Below are 15894 nucleotides of genomic sequence, written 5' to 3'. Positions count from 1 at the left end.
AAACATGTCCTACGCTGGTAAAAAAAAACGCACATTTAGTTTGAGACTTAAGCAACGGGAAACAATCGCTGTGTCACAAAATAATAATAATAATAAATAAATAGCTAGACATTAATTTAAGTGTGAATTTAGCAAATAAATACGCTGACGGGTTTTCAGACGGCTCCGTGGGTTACAGCAGGGTTAATTGCGTGGCTGTATGGCTTATTCATAGTTAGGAAGGCAACTCAGTACGATGCACAGTTTAGACTTCAGATGATTCAGCTGTCAGAAAAACAAAATGAGTACGTCATCGTCTCATTAAAGTACGGGTCCAAATCCCCAAAACGTTGGGACGCTGTGTGAAATGTAAATAAAAACAGAATGCTATAAACCAATTCTTGATTCACAATGAAACAAAGTAAACAGATCGAATGTTTAAACTAAGAACTTGTAGTATTTTAAGGTAAATTTTTGAATCTGATGGTAGCAACACATCTGAATAAAGAAAAAGTGGTATGAATAAGAAACAGCTTAGAGGAGCATTTTGCAACTAATTAGGTTCATTGGCAGCAGGTCAATAAAAGGAGTGGGTGTAAAAAAGGCCGAGTCTCTCAGGAGTAAATAGTGAAACTATATCAGAATTATGTTCCCCAACGGACAATTGGGAAGACTTTTGAGTATCCCCTCATCTACAGTCCACAATATCACCAAAAGAATTCAAGAATCTGTAGAAATCTCTGAGGTCAAAGGTCAATGTTGGAAGGTCGTGATCTTCAGGCCCTCAGGAAGCTCTGCATTAAAAGCAGGTCTGATTCTGTTCTGGACATCACTGCATGGCCTCAGGAACACGTCCACACATCACTGACTCTAAACACAGTTCACTGCCCTGTTCATAAATGCAGGTTAAAGCTCTATCAGGCAAAGAAGAAGCCAAATATGAACACCATCCAGAAATGCTGCCATCTTCTCTGGACCAAAGCTCATTTAAAATGGACTGAGACAAAAAACTGTTCTCTGGTCAGACAAATAAAAATTTGAAGTTCGTTTTGAAAACCACAGATGCCGTGTACTAAAGAGGAGAGGAACCATCCAGCCTGTTATCAGCACACAGTTCAAAAGCCTGCCTCTCTGATGGTATGGGGGTGCATTAGTGCCAGTGATAAGGGCAGCTTACACATCTGGAAAGCCACCATCAGTGCAGAAAAGTATATACAGGTTTTAGAACAGGTTTTAGTGTTTTTCAGGGAAGGCTTTTCATCTTTCAGCAGGACAGTGATGAACTGCAGACTGCATCCATTCCAGCAGCTTGGCTCTGCAGGAGAGGAGTCCAGGTGCTGAACTGACCCGCCTGAAGTCCAGACCTCTCACCAAAGAAGACTTAGGACTGTCGAACAGCCAGAGTCCTACATCAGGAAAGAATGGGACAAGATTCCCTCCAAAACCTCCGGCAGCTGCTCTCCTCAGCTCCTAGATGTTTACAGACAAGAGGGGACGTCTCACAGTGGGAAACGTGGACCTGTCCCCACTTTTTTGAGAAGTATTGCTGCCATCAAATTAAAATTACCTCTTTTTTTTTCCTAATTATGGTACAAAGTATTAGTTCAAACATTTCGATACGTTTACTATGCTCCTTAGTGAATAAAATAGGGGTGCATGAAATTTGCAGATTCGTTTTTTTTTACAATTTCCACAACATGCTAACCTTAGTGGAATCGGAGCTGTAATTGGTGGTCTAATAAAACAAGTGATTTTTGTAGCTTTAAAGCCAATTTTGCATACAAATATTCCAAAAATAAACCATACTATAATACAGTGCACAACTGTACATTATGTCATTTGTTCACACACACAAAAAGACCTTGTCAGAAAACACATGATTCATTTCTGCACCATCTTGAAAAAGAAGTTGCACGGGTTAAATAAAGGGCCGTTAGCTCTGAAAGAAAAGAGGCGTTATTTGAAGAGGGAGGTAGAGAGGCCTTCAAGTATGGCTAGTTCAGGTTATCTTTTTGATGCTTGACGTTCTCCTCCTCTTCACTTAAAGGAGCCGCATACAATCTTTGTGGTGGGAGTGATTGGTCTCTCCACACACATCGTCACCCGCCCTACACACACACGCACACACTCGCACACACTCACTCTCCTCCCCTCCAATCCTCTGTCTGTTCCTTTCGTCTCCTCCTCCTCTCCCTGACATCAAGCCTATTTGAGAAAGCCCTTGTAGAGGAAATGGGAGCGACTGGTGAATCTCTCGTTCTCCAAGCAGAAAAGCAGGTCCCTGAGATTGACGCGCGTGATGCACTGCCGGCTGGGCCTGGACCCCGATGAACCAGCCCCACCAGTCAGGGAGGAACCTGGTCCTGATCCCTGAAAGATAAAAAAAAACAAACAAGGTGTTTCAAGGATAGGCCGAGCATGTCAACTGGGTGTGTAAACATTTCTCATCTGTGGGATTAAAAAAAAGTCAACTCAGAGTAACGATTATTGAAAAGTACAAGTCTGGGGATGGATACAAAATGATTTCCAAGATCCTAAACATCCCCAGGAGTTCTGTTAAGTCCATCAAGAGATGGAAGGAATATGGGACGTGTGTAACTCTACCAAGAGCAGGCTGTCCTCACAAACTGAGTGATCATGAAGAAGGAGAAGAGTGAGAGAGACCACCGAGACACCTGTGAGCTCTCTGAAGGAGGTCCAGGCTTCAGCAGGTCTGTTGTCCTGGTTCTTCACCTGTCTGAGCTTTATGGGAGAGTGACAAACAGAGACTCTGTTGAAGAAAACTCAGATTAAATCTCGACTAGAGTTCATCAAACGGGATGTGGAAGACTCCCCGGTGAAGCGCTTCTCAGCAGCTGGCCCTTGTCGAAAGATTTCTTTTTTGTCAAAGAAGCCAATTTCTATTGACCATGATTGATTTATGACGGCAAGAAAAGGAAAAAACATCCAAGGGGGTGAAGTAATACTTCTTCTAGGCACTGTATGAGTTTCTCCTTCAGATTCCACACCAAGGATCAGCGAGATCATAAAAAAAGCCAAAGGTTGCCCAACTAAGATGGGAAATGATCTTAAAAGGAATTTTTCGTATCTTTTCAAGCGTGGCTCCGTGGAAAGGCTACGAGCAATTAATACGTTTCCCGATAGGAGGTGAATTCTGACCAGACTGATGAGCTAACGGCTAGTCCGAGTGGGGCTGTGACCACAGTGGATTGCTGCCGTCTTAAAACAGCTCCAGCCTCAAAAACATTTCAGTCGTTATTTTATAAACCTTTGCATCACAATCAGTTTCACTTTACACAGCCGATGATATCCCCGCCTGAAGGGCCCCAGGCTGCATGACAAGTGCTACAGCTAGCTGCTGCTGCTATTTGGGGCTTTCCAATAGCCACAGAATTCTATGTAAACCCTGTTGTCATGGAAACGTGAAGTCTATAAGATAGCATTTTCAAAAACTTCAATGACATTTTTGACCCCGATCCACTTTGGTCTTGGCCCTCTGACTAACAAGACTAAACAAAATACCCAAAGTGAGCTTAACATATTTGAGAGTATTAACACATAAAGCTCTTTATCTGCTAAAAAAAAAGAAAAACTCAACTGAATACAAATTTGAGCCAAGCTGAATCAAGTTTCCTCTGTTTTGCACCACTTGTTGCTCGAAGGTCCTACAGGGAAATCACTCGTCTGATTTTCTTTTAACAATCAGACCCTTCTGATGTTTCGTGAGCTCTTCGTGAACTATGACTTTTGTGTAGGACGTGGCCAAGTAAATGTCAGTCGTTATGCGACGGCCGAAACCTACTTTCAGGTTCATCAAATTCACTTTAATTGACGGCTCCCAACAAGAACGAAGTCAGAAATCAGAAAGGTGCATCAACTATTAATAGTTAAAGGGCGTGCACACTTATGCAACCCACTTATTGCATTTATAAACAAAGTGGAAGAAGTTTTGACAATGATTTTTTAATGGACTGGTTTCCTTACTTTACAAACCTTCCAAAAGCGGTGTGACGTTTTATATCCGCCGTATAAAAAAAGAAATGTGTTTATATGAGCTGGAGCTGTCTGTAGAGTTTGACACCAAACCAGATCCCCTGACAGGAAACACCTCGAGCCAAAACACTGAACCTTACTGGGAGCAGTTGGGAGAATAATATGAGCACAGTCACGTTAGTTAATAGGTTGCTCCCAGAAAAAGTATTTCAAAATGATTTTTATTGCAGCAGGATGAAAAAGGCGGGGAAAGTATGACATTGTAGACTGACTGTGTCATTTTCTTCCATCGATAGATTAAATTTGTTAAAACAAGCTCTGTGTTGTTAGTTGCCATCCGTAGAGGGCCCTGCCTGACCTAACGAGAGTCATCGTTCTGTATCCTTCTCAGGTTTCTGTCAGGCTGGTGTGGGCTGCCAGGGACACAGGAGCAGGCTCTTACTTATGTTAGACAATTATTTAACATGATTAAACAAGGTTTCTAAAATAAACTTAGGGGGCTTTCACATTACGTTTCAGGCCAGGACTTAGATGCCTTCTGGCCGCCGCTGTGTGATTTCTAAATGAACTGAAGCCTAAATGAACCCCCCCCCCCCCGATGCTCCTTTGTGCCGCAAAGCGAGGTAGTAACAGAGCCGAAAGGGTCGACGTGTCAAAAAGTAAGCTGGCTTTGCAGCTCAATGTTGCGATGAAGCGATAACATATGGTCTGTGTGACCACCCGGTCGCAGGATTAAATAAACAACAACAAACAGATTTATTACCGAGGGCAGATCAGCGATGACGGACAGCAACTCTGTACGCAGTTTGAAAAATTAGTCAACCAGAAAGAAGATTCAATGCGTTGCGCTCCACGTTAAAGCAGCCGAGTTCTGCTCCGCGCCTCTTTTGGTTCCACGGCGCTCGCTTCATTTCTGAAAGCTCACATCTGTGCGGGGCGTGGCCGGCTCTGTCAGTGTCACAAAGACTGGTCTGTGCGGCCATTTCGTAAAAACTGTCTTGTGAACTTGCCTCATCACTGAAATCAGTGACTTCCACACACATTACGCAAAGCAAACATGTAGACAATACTTCCCTAAAGTAAGTTTTTAGGAGTTTTTACTTCACATTAATGGCACTAGGGGCTCATATAATAGATAAAAAATGAACTAGGAGGTAGTGTGACCAGATCAGTAATATACTAATGTAAAATCATTTCATGTTAGTGAATTACGGTGTTAAATAACGGCCAGAAGATGTAATTTGAATGAATGTTACCTCAGCTGAAGCAGATGAAGATGGAGAGTCCAGGTTCTTCCTCTTCTTCCTGGGGCCGATGGCTGCCAAAGCTGTCAGGTTGGCCTCCCTTTGTCTCATCTGAGCCAACTCCTGCTGCTGCATCTGCACACACATACACACACACACACACACCAAAACATAAATCACATACAAAACATTCATGTACAGAAACTTGCACGCTGCTCTCCCTCTCCCCTCGTACCTCTTTAGCCTTTTGCTTCAGGCGCAGCTGCTCGGGATCCTCTTGCCGAGCTCGAGACTGAAAAATGAAAGCAGGATTATTTGTCTGACAAAATGACGCCTTACAAGCAACTTGGGAGTAGATTTGAAGTTGTTTGTTTGGAATGAAGCTCGTTAAATGGGAAACTTCGCCACGTCTTCTTTAATGCTAAGATCAGGACATAATGGAAATCATCTGGTCCTTATCAGATGTTAGAGTTAAACAAACACAACCTCAGATGAACAGCTCCCTGACAAATTACGCTGTCAGTATCCATCTGAGCCAAAACCAGAAAGAGTGTGTAAAGCGCCAGCTTAACCCTTACTGCGTCCACCTGGAACCAGAAGGCAAGAAGCTGCCAGATGACGCTAATCAAATAAACTTCAAAATTGATCATCCTCAAGTTAGCTAATAACACAATGCCAGAAGAGACATTACATGCAAAATTATCTTTGAGAAACAGTTGTTGCTGCACATCAATCAGGGAAATTATATTCCCATAAATAACCTGAGGTCAGACTGTGCACTCCTCAGAAAAACTGACAAAGACCCAAAGAGCTCCACGGCAAGCTTGAACGGTAAATGTTAAAAGTTCACGACTGGATGGTTAGAAATCAACTCAACCTATGTGGCTTGTTTGGAAAGGTTGCAAAAAAAAAAAAGGTTCTTCTCTCAAAAACAAACTGTGCAGCACGACTTTGGTTTACAACGTTACATCGAACCCAAGACTTCTGCAACGATGTCCTTTTGAACAAATGAGAGCGAAGTGGAGATGTTTAGCTATGAGGCTCGTGATGTGGGCTCGTTTTTACTCGAGTCGACCCGAAACTCTTCCGTAAACCAAGTATTCTAAAGTGAACGCAGTCTGTGCCATTTCTGAAACTTGGCTGAAACTGGGTCCTAAAAGCAGAACAAAGATCCCACGCACAGCTGCAAATTTACAAAAAAACAAAAAACAAAACAAAGTTCTGCAGCGGCCAAGTAAAAAGTGTTGGATAAAGAAAAGCCTGCAAACTTCAATCAACTGATGCAAGACTGTAAAGAAAAGCGAGTCAAACTTTCTCCAAAACTAAGACGATTACTTCAAATTAGTCCTGTTAAAAGTCGATGATTCCTTAGTTTTTCACACAACAATGAAAACTGACATGGTTCAACACAGCACGCAATGAGCTGCTGGGATAACAGAAAAACGTTTTTGTTTTTCCTTTTTTCCTGACGACATAAAGCTGTAAACTCCTCAACACCTCTACAATATTTTATCATTCATTCAAAATGCAATTTGATAAATCAAGACAAATAGAATCTCTGCTGGCTGCAGAGAGCAAGCAAAACATCAGATGTAGTCAAAACAATTATAATCCATTAGATACTGCTTTACATGAAATGCAAAAAGGTGACAGACTGAACAGAACAACAAGAAACCCAATGCCTGCTGAATGAAGACAACAATGATTTTATGACTGCAACAGCTGTTCTCGCCATTCCTCAAACTATTATGTTTCTAGTTCCTGCATAAAGTACATCTCATTATGTCGTCTGCCAGAGCCGATGTACCTTAGCTGCCTTCAGGAGGATTTCCCGCTCCTGCTCCTCTTTTCGCTGCTTCTCTAACTGGTCCAGCTGCTCGAAGAACTTCAGCTGAGCACGAACGTCACTGATCTGCTTGCAGCTGTCGTCCTCCTGCCAAACAAGCAGGTTTTATGACAACGTTATCCCAGGAAACAAAGTGTTACCAGACATTAGCCAACACAGAAAACATTAGAAGAAACACACAGACTCAAAGTACTCCATGCACCCGTTCTGTAACGAAGCCCTGGGTGGAAATTTATCTATATCTCTTTTGGAAACTGGAACATTTCTGTCCATAATGCAACTTTTTTAACAAACCTTGAAGTTGCCATTTTTCTGCTGAGCTACTTGGGAGACTTTTTCGAGCAGGTCGCGGAGTCGGTGCTGCGCAGCGTGGGAGATGTAGTTCGCCACATCCGTGCCCAGCTCCGTTACTCCGTGCTTCCGACCTGGAAGAGAAACGCAACAACGAATTAACGCAGTAACACACTGACACATGAATGGTTGAACAGTTAAAGATATTAGTCTTACCTATCTCCAGCATTCTCCTCTGCAGCACGGCGCAGGAGAGGAACGCCTCGTCCTTACAGGAATGTGTCACGGAGCCAACAAGTCCAGAGTTGGTGGCGAGGATATTAGCACTTTCCTCTGACAGGTTAACTCCGGCCATGGAGGCCACGTCGTTGATGTCATCGTCATCTCTGAAAAGACAAACGCTACCATTAGACTGATGTTTAATTGCAGCACGATGGAGGCTGTTAGGTTTCAGATAACTATGTGGCTGATGGAAAAGCTTACTTGAAAGTGCTGCCCGCCTGATTCAGCTTGTTCTTTTGAGCCTGGGTCAAAGCTGCAGCGGAGACTTGTTTGGAAACGAGTGGCGCCTCCGGCCTCAAGGGAACTAACAGAAGACAACGGCGTCACTTAGCGGGCAGAGCGCTCGCATGCGCAGGTAGGGCTGCTGGCGGACCGGCATCTCACCTGGCTGCAGCTCTTTCAGCTGTACCTGGGGGTGTCCCAACACGATGCGGCCGGGAGCCTGATTCCTCAGAGCCATCATGGGGGTCGTTGGTAACGTTACCTGAGGTCTCAAAATTGCTCTTTGCTGCTGAGGCTGGAGAACCTGAGAGGAAACATATTATCATCATAACTAGGGCTGCATGACATTGGAAAAACTTGCCACGTGCGATAATATTATTTAATATTACGATGATGGTGTCAGCCTTATTAACCCACATTTTCTTCTGTCATTAGTGTGATCTAAAGCAGGCGTGAGCATCAAGGCTAGTGAGACTGCGAGGGATTGACCAAAATATATTATTAGCAGAAAATAAATGTATGGTTCTTGAAATATAATAGTTTATGATTTTTTCAGTCAAAGCAGTCCTTAGAGCCACTAATATTATGCTCAATGATACTGCCATAACGATAAATTTGCAATATACCGTGCAGGCCTAGTAAACAGTATGCTAAAGTTGCAAAACAGACGCTCATTATAAAATAGGCAAAACAGCAGCTAAAATTAGCAAAGTTGAAGCTAAAACCGAAAAGGGGCAAATGAGGACAAGCAGAGTAAGTATGCTAAAGCAGGTTTCAAAGAGAACTATGTTTTAGAGGAATTTAAACAATTTCAGTGGATTTGCATGGAAAGTTTATCCCCCCCCCCCTCTAAAAAAAAGTTAATTTTGAAAAAAGTTACAGAGACTAAAAGTTACAGCACCTTATTCCCAATGGAGCTGAACGTTTTGGCATATGAATGGTTAAAACGGCACAAAGTAGGTGGAAGCAGTTTGATTTCAAAAAACGTACAGAAGAAACTATAATCAACTTTATTCAATGTTGATTATTATCAATTATTTATCATTCTTAATGGTGTAATTGTTAATTATAAATTAATAGCAAGAGCAATTAATTGTTCTTGCTATTAAATTATGAGCCTAATAATTATAAAAACAAAATCATTTTAATAGTAGTTTTTAATTTTAATGATTGAAGTGATGATTTAATGATTAATTTTAATCATAGTTTTGATCCAACAGAACTTTACTTTCTGTAAATAAATATGTAATTACTATTAAATAACTCAATGTCGATTTTGATCAAAACAGGACTGTGTTCACTGAACAGCTAATAATTTGCCTAATATTTTGTATGGCATCCTTTTGAGACAATCAGTATAAGCAAGTACTTTTTGTAGCTCTTAGAAACATTTTAACGATCCACTGAATAAAACTGAGGCAGGAGAATGTGGCGTTTCCACAACTGGTCGGCTGGACACAGAACTGTGTTATCTCAAAGCTCCTTGTTATCTAGCCAACAGAATGTAAGACAGAGGACTTAATTCACTTCAAACATTGCTCCAATGCTCTAAAATACTGGTATTTAATACAATCCTTGCAGAGTAAGTAAGGATTTCTCGTTTTTTTTTTCAGTTTGAAGCATTATATTTCTGAGGTGTACAGGTTCCAACACAACTGGTCACATCTGGAAAGGCAGCTGAAACGTTGCAGAGTGAAGTCTGAACAGATTCTAGTTACCAGTGACGTCGTCTGTCCCGGGTTGCTGATAGCTGGCTGGAGCTGGGGCCTACAGACGGGAGCGGTGAGGCGAGGGGCTGGGCTGCCCACAACCACTGCGGTGGAGGTGGGTGAGGCAGAGGGAACTGGACCTGGAGCCGCAGCTGGACCTGAGGCTGGCTGAGGAAGCTGACTCTGCTGAATGAAAGCCCCTGCGTCTGGCGTGAGCTGCCTCAAAGCGGGGAGGCTTCTCTACAACGTCAAGGCAGGTAGAAAAGCTCAGATTCTGCTGTTCCGAGATGAAAACTAACAACGTTCCTAAAAATCAACAGAACACGGCCTTTTTTTTTTTCCCCCTACCTTTAAAAAAGGCACAAGATATGGCTGGGGTGAGGAGTTGAGCTCTTTGTACAATCTGCTGGTGAATTCTTCAGCTTCCAGCTTGGCCTCCTGGCAAAACACAAGCAGCTGAGACTGAGAGAGTCTCACATTTACAGATTCCAGCTCAGGGGTTTCAGTACTTCTGGGAAACTTTTAAAACTCAGCATATCACCATGAACGGATTAACAGAAAGTGCCGTGTCCGTTCGGACACCTACCAGCAGTTCTTTGACCAGCTCTCTCACACTGGCTGCTGTCTCTGTGGACTGATTCCCACTGGATGCCAGCTTGATCAGTGTAGACAAGAAGTTCTTACATTTCTTCACATTCTCCATCGTCTCCTATCGGGAAACACAAAAAAAAAACCAGGATACAACCAATCCTTGACGCATCACATCTTTAACCGTATTAGGTTAATCAGTTAAACCAAACACGATACTCTGAGCATCACACACACACGCGCACGCAGCAGAGGGCAGAAACCCAGTTCCATCTAATCTATCTTACTTTGCTCACTGTTACTGAAGTAACTGTGGTCCCAGCTGTCTGGCTGAGCGTCCGAGGGGTCATTCCTGGCACCGTGGCCCCAACTGAGCCCTGAACAGCAATGAAAGATGGCAACATTAAAAGACATCTAGACTAAAAATAATAATAATAATAATAATAATAAATAAAGGCCTAACATTCCTTGAAGGCACACATATCACCCTCTGTCTTTCATGCCAGCGTTTCAGTCTGTGATCATCTTATGTTGATAAATGGAGTTGTAGCCGTTTTGGTCAAACTTTGAAAATAACACTCTGAACAATCTCATGCAATATTTCACAATTTCAGACTCAGAGTTATGTGTTACCTGTGCTGCTGCCCCATTAATCTTTAGATCGATATCTGTAAACCTGACTGAGTTGCATCCATTTTTGTGTAGGCTAATCGACACTGAACTGAACTGGTTTTAACAGCCAATGATTGCTTTCTGCAAGTTTCATTCAAACTCGTCAAGTGGTTCATGAGATGTTTTGGCGGCAGACGTGGACACATGGACACAAACAAACTTGTCGTCTTCCCTTTTCAGGGCGTGGGCGATAAAAACAGTAAGTTTTCGGCATAAAATGTATTTAGTTTTAATTTGACAGATGATAATGACAGTAGAGTTTGTGTGTTCCTACAGGCACGTAAATGTATGTTTAATCCACTGAACGTTACCAACCTGGTGCAGATTTTACTCAGTTATTATGTTGGCACTGAAGTGACAAAAAGAATTCAAAAGAATGAAGAAAAATGCGCCAATCTAACTTTTCTTACGGAAAAAAAAAACTTCATTTTTTTTCTTTCTACCCAGTGACTCATGCCCAGTTTATGTAATCGTGATTTTTTTGGGGGGAAGAAAATAAAACCTACACCACAGTCTTGACACTGCGTTTCTGAAGTGATCAGCAGGAGTAAATATTTCTGTTCACTTAGGGGAGCCAAACTTCTTGGATCTTAGTTCCTAGAATCCATTTGGCACCTAATAGATGGTATAATACAGCACTTCACACATGCACTTTTCATAGCAGAGTACCTGCTGTTTGTAAGATAGATTTGATTATTATCACCTATCACGGTAATAATGCTTTTACCTGTGTGCCTGTCTGTTAGCAAAATATCTCATGAATCACTAGATGCATTTTAATGGAGCTCTCTGAAGGTATTCGAAGGCTGTACAGCGACAACGGAATAACTTAAGAAATCAACCAGTTTCGAGGTGTCCGCCAAAAGCAGCTGACACAAAAATGGCTATAGCTCAGTCAGTTTTACCGATGTTACGCTAAAATTTAACGCAGTGTTAGCTGAGAATCACTCACAACGTGTACTCTGAGTGCAAAGAGTTTGAAGGCGATATTGCGACATTGCGTGAGATGATGCGTGACGTTCTTTTTATGTCACCAAAACAGCAGCGGCTCGGTCATTTCTCAGCATAAGACGATCTCAGTCTAAACCTCCAGCCATAAAGGCAGCAGGCGATACGTATTCCTTCAAGGAATGATAGGCCTTTAAACACTGAATTAGTGATGGAGCTAGGATAATTTCTGTCGGATAAAATGTAGAATAAATGGAAAAACTGTGCAATGCTCAAGCTGATCTATAAACAAAAATGTTTCAGCGAGTGTAAAGAACCTTAGTGGATAAACGCATAAATTATTATTTACACTGATATGTTCAGTCAGTGTTATGGTGAATTAGATTATCTCAATGTTTAATTTGAATGGTGGATTAAATATTTAGGCCCGGTCCCGATAGTCGCACTTCCACCCTCGTTCCACCCTCGTGTCCTTCAAATTCATGCTGAAGGGTTTGAGTGCGTAGTGTGTTCCAATTCTCCGGAGTGCTCTTTAGCCCCGCCCCCTTTGTGTACTACATCCGCCCTCTGGCTAAGCCCGCATCCAGGCGGCCTTTGGCGAAGTACCCACAAATTATTGCTGCATCTGACGTTTTGAAATAAAAGGATGGAAATATGGCCGTGGTGGCAGAGCGAGCTGCGTCTGTCACAAATAAAGCAGTTTTCAAATGTAAAGTATTGAAATAATTCTTGTTTCACTCTGCTGTACAGGTGTGAATACTATCAAACTTTTCTCCGTATTCAACAAGTCACAACAAAACAAATTTGAAAAGCCAAATATCTCCTGCAATGACTTTGGAAAGCAAAAATACCTAAACTGTACTTTTAAAATCGTACTGGCGCCTTCTTAAAAGACCAAAACAGCGACCGGTCCGCCATGTTGGATGTCACAGTTACGACACAGAGGCAATGACATAACCTGTACTGTCCCAATTCTCCAATGTCTGCATGCTTGTAACCTGCACACATGAACCCTTCTGTGCACTTCGACTGAGTACACGCTTCACAGAGGGGCGTACGGTGTAGTGCGAGTATTGGGAACGAGCCTTAGAAGTGAACCAAATTGTCAAGCCTCTGTAGCACAAGTTCATTAACTGTATTCTGTGGCCACAGCCCCAAACAGCAACGATGTCTGCCATCAACTCACCGCCAGGAGAGGAGGTCTGTGGAGAGTGGTGGTCACAGTGAGTGGCGCTGGAGCCGGACAGCCTTGTCGGATGATGGTGCTTGGAGACACCTGTCTGCTGATGATTGCGTTTCCAGGAGCCTAAAAAAACCAAAACACTACGATCATTTTATGATGAGAAATTACAGAGTTGTAGTCGTTTCTGTCAATCCTTAAAAATAACGTTACGCACAATCTCGTGCAAAATTGCGAGATGTCAGGCTTAGGAGTATGTGTTGTAAACGACTCTCAGCTATTACTGCATCAAATTTTAGCTGAATATCTGTGAAATTGACTGATTTATAGCCATTTTTCTGTTGGCAAATGCCAAACAGCTGTGGTGGCCACCTTGAACTGGGCTGGCTCCAGACGTTATTGAGTTGTAGATGCACATGTAAGGATTACTTTCTGAAAGTTTCACTAAAAGCAAAAACATTACTCCCCACTTTTGTCTTTCAGCAGCGGGCAACAATAACACAACTACACTCCTGTCTTTCGGGTTGCAACATTTAACGATTCACTCCCCGAGTGTGCCTCCCCGAGGTGCAGGTGGGTTGGAAATATTGGCCGATAAGTCCCCGACTTCCTGGCCAAAGCTGGACAGCTTACCTGTCCCGTGGAGACATTCGTAGGTGTGGCCGTCCGAGGCGCCATGCCTCCCTGTGCCTGCGTTTGCATTTGGGCAAGAGTCTGCGGAGCAAACATCAACAGGTGTCCAGACTCGCTGCGCACGAGCACCATCCCTGAAGCTAGTCAGAATGTAAAAAAAAAAAAATGTTTCAGCACCATCATAAGAACATGACGTAATTTGTAAATACTGTAAACGTACTCATTGCAAACTATAATATCAAAGATAAAAAAAGTCATCTTGAATTACTTCAAATGACGCAGTTTGAAGGAGTTTACTTCAGTAGTTTTCCAGATGTGTTGCTATGCAATTCTGAAATGCAGGTATGCACTCAATGTAAACACTTGCCACAGCGCTTGTCTGAATCCATGTGGAGGGTGGAGTCATGTGATTGACCTACATTAGGCTGGCCTTAGTCTGTGCAGGTAAACAAATACGGTGGAATCGGAGAAGCATAGCGTTGAGGAGAAAACATTTAGGTGGAAATACGAGAGCGACTGCTGCTAAACAGGAAGGAAAAGAAACACTGACTAAGACAACTGTCAAATCCTGTCTGCAGACTTTACTGAACAAATTAACTTGATAAAATTATGTAGCAATACATCAAAATTGTCAGACTTCTCCATCTCAAATGTCTCTTCCGTGGACTTAATCATAGTTGACCTATTTTCTGTCACTTCAGCTGTTTCCGTAGGTAAACAAACACATGTGGTAGTTGGCATCCAGTAGCAATTTTTCTATTTAAGGACACATTAACCATTGACATGAGAAGAAACTTACTTACTTTATGATTTTTATTTTTGACAGGTCCTAAAGACATTGCAATGAGTACCTTTAATTAACTGCATCAAAACTAAAGAGATGTCATCAAAGCCAATGACTGATGCTGAATATTTCATATGATATTCCAGTGTGACTACCCAAAGTCACTGTGGGTGTTCTGCATCACAACATGACATGGTTTGATTTTTGTGTTTTTACTCTTTCAATAGTAAAGAAAGACATGCCAAAGCCCCTTCTGCCTGCACTTACCCGGGTGGAGCTGAATGTTGTGCACACTGGGCTGTCCCGGGGACGGCTGGGGGAGTCTTGGGGTCAGCATCTGGGCCGTCGCCCCTCCGGCGCTCGCAGACGCCATCACGGGGGGTCGCTGGGCGCTGATGGTGCCAGGGGTGGGCTGCGGCGCTGATTGCATGATGGTGGCGGGTGGCTCTGCCTTGATGACGTGCGGACCCGCGCTGACAGCCGCAGAGCCGCCGGGCTGAGTGCGAGCTGCCGCGGCGGGGATCGCGACGTTGCTCCCGTTCAAAGTCGCCCCCGACCCGGCTGTTTGCATAGGCGGCCTGACGAGGGTCACGGTGAGTCCTGGTGACGCGTGGCTCGCGGGCTGACCCGCGGCGACGCTCTCCGGGTTCATGAGCGGCGTCTGGATGACGCTGTTCGACGAGGCGGGCGGCACTTTTGACAGCACCGTGCAGCCGCTGACAGCCGGGGCTGAGATCACGCCGCCGCCGCCGCCGCCGCCGCTCGTCGCCGTCGTCCCCGCGGCAGGAGCAGCGCTTCCTGGACTGTGAGAGTTCATAGTTTGGTTCCCATTAAAAGTCTGCACCGAGTATGAGCCTACTTTCCCCGGGTGATTAGGGAGAAAAGTTACACCGTCACCGACAAGTGCTTTGGCCGGGTCGCGTCCCGTTTTGGAGTCGGTGCTGGCTTTCGATGCGTCCATAGCTGAAGCATGGGGAGCTCGCGAAGTCTGCCGAGACCCCCTGCACTTCAACTAGTAGTTTCTCGGGGAACACGCTCGAGCTTGAATGTGATGGGGCAAGACTGTGGCACATCTACTGATTCCCTCTGTCAGCTCCGGCGTTTGCTTTTTATATGTACTCGGAGAGATAGAAAGGAAAACAACATGAGTAGTTACAGCGTACCTGCTTCTTTAGGGATCGTCTTGACCAAGCAAGTCCCAGCTGGACATTAGCTCGAGCTACCCCCTGCTTGTCCCGGAACTATAGCCATGTAACTACTTTCTGCCTCGCGCCTACCCCAATGGTTGTTGTGACACAAGAACGACAGCTGTGACTCTACAGACCGTGCAGGATGACAAACTACCGCTTTATTCACCCCTGTCTGTGAAAAGAGTTCATCCAGCAGACCGGGGCCAACCGCCATCTTCACACTCCTGCGAGCTTCTGAAAAGTCAGGCACTGACTAACTGACGTGCGCATGCGCAAAGCAGCGAAGCGTCCCAGACCGGGGAATTCTACGAGCTGTGATTGGCTGCTCCACAT

The 15894-nt window shown here is 43.8% G+C and overlaps 1 protein-coding gene across 1 annotated transcript; it reads right to left on the bottom strand.

Moving 5' to 3' along the window:
• Positions 1–2004: 2004 nt before the first annotated feature.
• Positions 2005–15793, bottom strand: taf4a (TAF4A RNA polymerase II, TATA box binding protein (TBP)-associated factor). Its single transcript, XM_017435205.3, has 15 exons — positions 14639–15793; positions 13588–13727; positions 12961–13080; positions 10442–10531; positions 10153–10275; positions 9915–10004; positions 9576–9806; positions 8020–8161; positions 7837–7939; positions 7570–7739; positions 7357–7487; positions 7024–7149; positions 5452–5508; positions 5229–5351; positions 2005–2349 (listed from the first exon to the last, which is right to left on the bottom strand). The coding sequence occupies exons 1-15, from the start codon at positions 15330–15332 to the stop codon at positions 2185–2187; spliced, it is 2505 nt and encodes an 834-aa protein (XP_017290694.1). The 5' UTR covers positions 15333–15793; the 3' UTR covers positions 2005–2184.
• Between the last annotated feature and the right edge of the window lie 101 nt (positions 15794–15894).

Source organism: Kryptolebias marmoratus, linkage group LG4, assembly GCF_001649575.2.
Source record: "Kryptolebias marmoratus isolate JLee-2015 linkage group LG4, ASM164957v2, whole genome shotgun sequence".
In the NCBI taxonomy this organism is placed as follows: domain Eukaryota; kingdom Metazoa; phylum Chordata; class Actinopteri; order Cyprinodontiformes; family Rivulidae; genus Kryptolebias; species Kryptolebias marmoratus.
This window is presented reverse-complemented; position numbering and strand designations above follow the sequence as displayed.